Source organism: Musa acuminata, chromosome BXJ2-1, assembly GCF_036884655.1.
Source record: "Musa acuminata AAA Group cultivar baxijiao chromosome BXJ2-1, Cavendish_Baxijiao_AAA, whole genome shotgun sequence".
Taxonomy (NCBI): Eukaryota; Viridiplantae; Streptophyta; class Magnoliopsida; order Zingiberales; family Musaceae; genus Musa; species Musa acuminata.
Genome location: NC_088338.1, coordinates 12,112,166 through 12,118,788, shown reverse-complemented (window position 1 = coordinate 12,118,788; position 6,623 = coordinate 12,112,166). Strand labels below are relative to the sequence as shown.

General features: G+C 39.4%; 1 protein-coding gene across 4 annotated transcripts; it reads left to right on the top strand.

Moving 5' to 3' along the window:
- Positions 1-1,534: 1,534 nt before the first annotated feature.
- Positions 1,535-6,330, top strand: LOC135598948 (uncharacterized membrane protein At1g16860-like). 4 transcript variants are annotated; one of them, XM_065093476.1, is made up of 5 exons: positions 1,535-1,713; positions 3,834-4,795; positions 5,150-5,305; positions 5,475-5,686; positions 5,934-6,330. In XM_065093476.1, the coding sequence occupies exons 2-5, from the start codon at positions 3,899-3,901 to the stop codon at positions 6,124-6,126; spliced, it is 1,458 nt and encodes a 485-aa protein (XP_064949548.1). In that variant the 5' UTR covers positions 1,535-1,713; positions 3,834-3,898; the 3' UTR covers positions 6,127-6,330. The 4 variants fall into 4 exon arrangements, with proteins under 4 accessions (XP_064949548.1, XP_064949549.1, XP_064949546.1 ...); XM_065093477.1 differs by having other exon boundaries at positions 3,834-4,804; positions 5,475-5,705; positions 5,934-6,172; XM_065093474.1 differs by having other exon boundaries at positions 1,536-1,713; positions 3,834-4,804.
- Positions 6,331-6,623: the final 293 nt, after the last annotated feature.

Below are 6,623 nucleotides of genomic sequence, written 5' to 3'. Positions count from 1 at the left end.
ATGACCTTGAGATCAATTAGGACCATAGATGAACCGATATCTTCTAGACCTAGTTAGGGAGAGCTGACAGGTGCTTTGGAGGTCCAAAAAGAAAAATGAAAGGCTGAAAGAGAAAAGAATCAATGAAGGTGGAGCTAAGGATGCAAAGTGAGCCCTGAGGGGGTGCATCTTATACCCTCGAGGTGCCACTTCACTTTCTAAGGTGTTAGTTTAACTCACGAGGTCCCCACTTAGTGCAATACTTAGTGGTCTTTCTCGTCAACGAAGGTATGACTAGATGAAAGGGTGACCTCCCTTTGAAAGTGCACCCAAGACGTATCTCTCAGACTAAGAATGAAAAATGCACTTGAGACATCTTCCTCAAGTTAAGCATGGAAAATATACCTAAGTCGTTTTTTTCAGGCTAAGTAAAGAAACACACCTGAAACACCAATCTCGAGTTAAATGGTATGCTATACCCGAGGCACCCTTTAAAGGTGGTGAACTTGAAGCTCAACACATTGAAACTATCAAATACTCAAAATCATGTTTGCTATTTATTAGGCACATCTTGACGCTTGAAAGAAGATCCAAAGGCACACCTTTTGGGGGAAAATAGAAAATGCACTCAAAGGCCTCTCTCGAGTCAAATATGAAAAATATGCTCAAGACTCATTTCTCGAGCTAAGCAAAACAATGCACCTAAAACACCCATCTCGGGTTAGTTGGGATGCTACACTTGAGGCACCCTTTAAAGGTGGAGAATCTGAAACTCGACATGCCAAAACTACTAAACATTTGGAATCTTATTCATCACACATCGAACAAATATTGGACACACCTCGATGCCTAAATGAAGACTCCAATGTATACTAATAGTAAGGGGGAGGGGAGAGAAATTATAGGGGGAGAATTCACCATCGATAGCCTACCAACATAACATAGTGGGTGACACCCAAATGATATGATAGTCATCCAAACTCAACAACAATAATGAACCCAAAAGAAAATATTCCAGAAATATTTCCTTTAACTCAATCTGAAGTCTATTAATCTGAAGTCTATTAATTTATTATTATCTAGATTAATTATTATTTATTTGTGATCCTCATATTTTATTTCTTTGTACTAACTTGAATATCATAGGAACTAAGCATCCCATTTGATCTCGATCTTCTTATGAATCAATTCTTATAGTTTTTTTGAACTTAAAGATCGAGTGGAATTGAGAAAATTTATCCTATCACATATAATTTACAAACAAGTTTCCTAATTGAGAAAAAAATAGCCCGACTTAGAGGGTAAGGGTATTATCGTAACAAGATCAAAACAAGTTCGCGGCTCGACTCGTGCGGTAAGTTGTGGTTTACGTCACTCCCGTGGCAGCGATTTTGTTAACCAGTTGACTAAAATCTTACCTGCCATAAACTTTGTTCGTACGAAGAATAGGACGAATGTGAACCCTAAGGGTATTGTCGTAATTTCAGGAAAGAGATCCGGCCTCCCACCTTTCTCTCTCTCTCTCCTATTATTTCTTTCTTTTTCCTCTCTCTCTCTCTCTTTGTCTCTCAATCGCTCCCTTTCTCTGTCTTGAGATTTTGGAGTCAGTACGCTTCTCTCCCTCCTCCCTTCGCTCACTCTTCGGCAATTGTGGCATTTCAACTCCACATCTCGCGTGCTTTTGATCCGCCCGCGGACTCGTCCATCGAACTCTCGGACGCTCGCTTTGTGGAGGTACGGGGACAACTCTCTCTCTCTCTCTCTCTCAGACACACACACTCTCGCTCTCTCTCTCCTTTGTTTGGTCTCCCTTGAATCGAATATCAAGGCATTGGCATCTCGGGTCGGGGTTCGTTACTCGTAAAGTTGTGATCGGAAGGGGGAGTGCGGGTTCTGATTCCTCCCTCTTGTTTGGATCTAAGTGAATGGAGACTTTTGATCTTATTTTGGTGGGTAAATCCGAGTTTGGTTCCATCGGAGGTGGAGATCCAGGAATCGAACTGGTTGTTTTGATTCGTCACGTGTTGTTGTGGGATCTGCATTACGTTGTAGGGCGAAATTCTTATGAAAAAGGTCGATGTACATAGTTTCTGGAAATGGTGAAAAGGTCGGATCTTATTTGTATTATGGCTGACATTAATATAATTTATAGTGGTTGATCTGTTGATCGGAGATCTGCTTTTGATTTTGGAGACTTGGACAACGTAGATGCTAGTTTTTCGTACATCTTTTAACTCTTATTGGGACTGTATGATGTATTCTATACGGGTTATGGGTTCTAATGGAATGAAATGGAGATATGGATGGAGCAAGAATCTGAAACTGTTCAAGACCTAAAAGGTGGAGTCAAATTTCAAATGTTACTCTTTGCACTTCTTTTAGCACCCATTCATCTTCACTCTGGTCCAAATGTTAGTGGACACCGAGCTTATATTTTCTCAATGTTCTCATGACTGGCCGCCACAGTCCCACTTCAACATAGGCGCATAATGCTTGTCGAGCTTCTGGCCAAGCTGCCGGAACTATGTACTTCAATCCCATATTCTGTCTGAAACTGCTCCTAATAATTAATAATCAGTTGGTCGAGCAAGGTATCAAATGATACTAGTAATCATTTCATGTAATGTGACAAGAATCACATAGGGAATCAACTCAAAATGTGGTTGTTGGGCCATAGATTCTTTTGGGGAGTATCTCTATCTCATGCACCTTTCAATTGTTCTCCTTTATGAAAAATACACTACACATGTCATAATTGACATGCGTTAATTTGATTTTAGACCACATCCTAAAATTGGAATATATGTTGATCTTTTGGAAAGAATTTGATTTCATTGCTTAAGTAGGTATCACTTAATCATCCTCAGCTATCAGTTTCCTAATTCGTATTTCATGGCAAATCATGCTTCCTAGTCAAAGGCACCCTGTATAATTTACAAAATTTGGATCTTCTTTTCAAGTTCTAGTCACAAAATAATTTCCATATTAATCAATTCCACTTCCATGGGTCCAGAGTTTTGTTCGTTAGTTTGTTGTTTTTAACTTTTTATAATGAAGATCGTAGGTTTTTTCAACCATCTCTTCTCTAGTTAAATTTCTCTTTCTGTAATCCTTTGTTTCTTCTCTCACATATTGATCGATTAAGTTTGATCATGACCCTGGCTTTGTTTACTCTGTCATTGCTACATATCTTGATTAGTAGTCCTCTTTCTGATGTGTTTCAGTGAAACAGAAATTAGAATCTTTGAAAAGCTTGGCTTTCAATGTTGACATGATTACTGCACTGTTTCTGTTTTGTTGAGTTTGCAGTAAAAGATAATTTAAAAACAGTAAATTTGTCTGTTTCGTAATGAGCTACTTGATGCTCTTTTCATCCAGTCATCAGTGGACTCCTATGATTTTTCTGGCACCAAAATTAGAGCAGACTTCAGGTTCTAATGATTGATCCTTAGTAAAAGTAATTGGTTGAAATTATTATTATAAAGTATAGGAAGAAAAGGACAAGAGCCAATATTCTAGCGACTAAATGTGTAAGACATTCTCCAAATGTCGTTATAGGTTAACAATGTTTTTTTCAAAAATTTGCAACCTTCTGCTATCATTGCCATAATTAGTATGAACATTTTTTACATTGATACTGGTCATTATTGGAGATCTTGATTAGTTTATTTAGATATCTTGATCCTTTTTTCTTCTGTACAATTTTTTTACTAGGCAATGGATGAAGAAATTGTGCCTAGATATACATTCTTGATACCCGACATTGGTTTTCGGTGCTCTAACAGAGTGCTTTTCCTGTGGATTTGTGCTACTTGCAACTTTAGCCTCATCATGACCAAAATCTTATATTGCAGTGCTGATTCCTGTGGGCTACAATAAATATCCGCCGTCTGCACTCCAAAGAGCCATTTGAAGCCTGATGGGTTCCAGATTCCCATCGCACCAGCTCAGCAATGGCCTCTATGTTTCAGGTCGACCTGAACAACACAAGGAGAAACCTCCAACAATTTTCTCTACAGCCATGCCATATACAGGAGGAGATATTAAAAAATCTGGAGAACTTGGGAAGATGTTTGATCTTCATGTAGAGAAATCCAGAAAATCTGGGCCACTTACTAATCCCCCTTCAAGAAATCGATCATTGGGGGCTGCTGCTACCCACTCAGGGCCTATCATGCCTAATGCCTCTGGTCAGCCTAACTATTCCGGTTCTTCTTCTTATGCAGCTCCGAGTTCTGGTTCTTTGCTAGTCACTGGTGGTTCTGGTAGACAGAAATCCAGTTCTGGGCCACTTAAACACGGGGATTCAGTTAAAAAGGCATCTGGGCCTCAATCTGGAGGTGTTACCCAAGTGGGACGCCAAAATTCTGGCCCTCTTCCACCGGTGCTGCCCACTACAGGTCTCATCACTTCTGGCCCGATTTCTTCTGGGCCACTTAATTCATCCGGTGTCCCCCGGAAATTATCAGGTTCTCTGGAATCCACTAAATCAGTGAAGTCACATAGTGCATCTGTCATTCAGAACCAAGCTGTCACTAATCTCACTCAGGAAGATGATTATTTGTTCAAGGGAAGCTTGCCTAAACCCATCATTTGGTCCGTGGTTTTGTTATTTGTGATGGGTTTTATTGCAGGTGGCTTCATTCTTGGTGCTGTTCACAATGTCATTCTTCTTATGGTTGTTGTAATTATTTTTGGAGGAGTTGTCATGCTTTCCTTTTGGAATACTTGTTTTGGAAGAAGGGCAATCGTAGGATTCATTGCTAGATATCCTGATGTGGATTTGAGAACTGCAAAAGATGGGCAGTATGTCAAGGTCTCTGGGGTATGCAACTCGAAGAATGCTTTTTTAAACAAGTTTGTTTGGAATCATGAAAGTTAGTATTCGATATTTGACTTTCTTATTTAGGTTTGCATATAAAAAAGAAGTATCAATTGCTTTTAGTTGTTTGTGAGCAGTGTTCTTACGAACGATCCCAGCATGTGTGGATTCTTTTGTTGATGGCTTATCATGTGGAGAAATGTTGATGCATAAGCCTTTTTTAAGCTCAAACTATCATGTTTGCTCCAGCTTGATATATTTCCCAGGACTTGTTTACTCTCTTTGTTTCTCCCCTAATGCTTATAAAAATATGTGCAACATGATATATTTAACAAAAGCTTCTTGCAGGTTGTTACATGTGGAAATTTTCCCCTTCAGTCATCATACCATATGGTTCCTAGATGTGTGTACACATCTACTGGCCTCTATGAATACAGGGGCTGGAACTCAAAGACTGCCAATTCCCAGCATCGGCGTTTTACTTGGGGACTAAGATCAAAGGAGGTATGCCGCTTTGTTGAATAATTGAATTTATAAGAGAAACTACATCTGAAATAAAGGAACCTGTAGAATTTATGCCCCATAATTTGGAAATTTTTAGATTAAGCAACAATTTGCTCCAGCTTCATAATTTTATCTGATCTGTGAGTCATCTTATGTGAAACTTTGGCAGAGGCATGTGGTTGACTTTTATATATCTGATTTCCAATCTGGTTTAAGAGCTCTGGTCAAAGCAGGCTATGGTTCTAGGGTGGCTCCGTATGTTGATGAGTCTGTCGTCATTGACATGAACCCAAACAACAAGGATTCGTCTCCTGAATTTCTCAGGTGGTTGCAGGAGAGGAACCTTTCTAGTGATGACCGTGTGATGCGCCTGAAAGAAGGGTAATCTGAAACTTCAATTGTTAGTATTTCATCAAACAGTTATCATTTTGGTTCCTTGTATGTGTTTCCAGTAGTAGGAATAAAGAGCTAGGATTGTCTTTGTTGGTTACTGGCTTCTCATCAGGATCCCTATGCATAAAACCTTGTTTTTAGCCTACCATAGGCAATCTGACGAGAGAAAAAGATGTCATAATATATTTTCCCACACCGTACATCTTTTAACAATTTGATTATTGTATCCATGCAGTTATGTCAAAGAGGGCAGCACTGTAAGTGTAATGGGAGTTGTCCGAAAGAATGACAACGTTCTGATGATAGTCCCTCCTCCTGAGCCCTTCTCCACAGGGTGCCAGTGGGCGAAGTGCGTAATTCCAGCGAGCCTCGATGGAATTATATTAAGATGTGAGGACACATCAGATGTTGATGTCATACCAGTGTAATCGATACAATTGGTGTCAATATATTTGCTCTTATTTGTGCCGTCTCTGGAATTTGTTTTATTTCATTTTCGGCAGTGCGGTGTTTTGAAAAAGCCACCTATCAGTTTGAAGAGGTGGCTTCATATCTCGAGTCTGTATAGCTTTGTCTCCCCCTTTTTAAATGAGATGGATATTTTTTGTGAGATAGATATCTATGTTGTTGTCTGAATGGCTTCATATCTCGAGTCTGTATAGCTATAAATGTCATGCATTCTTCGGCTCTGCACTACTAAATAACATTTTTGGTTCTCCTTCTGCTCTTCCTTCTTCCTTCTCCCTTTCTTCACCGGAATGGGTGTTTCTTCATTGCGAGGTTTGTTTTTTTTCTGCTTTTAGGACTGAACCATTCTGGTTTTGATTAAAAGTGATCGAACCGTTCCTTTTAGAGTTCCTGACGAGTTGCAAGTTCTAAATGCATTCTTCTGCATTTTTTTTTCACCTTCTATTCTTCCTACACC

Bases quoted from the DNA above. Each gene is read 5' to 3' on its own strand.
- LOC135598948 (XM_065093474.1), top strand. From the start codon at position 3,899: ATGGGTTCCAGATTCCCATCGCACCAGCTCAGCAATGGCCTCTATGTT. The intron at 4,805-5,149 runs GTATGCAACTCG...AGCTTCTTGCAG, and splicing joins AGTATGTCAAGGTCTCTGGG to GTTGTTACATGTGGAAATTT. The intron at 5,687-5,933 runs GTAATCTGAAAC...GTATCCATGCAG, and splicing joins GTGATGCGCCTGAAAGAAGG to TTATGTCAAAGAGGGCAGCA.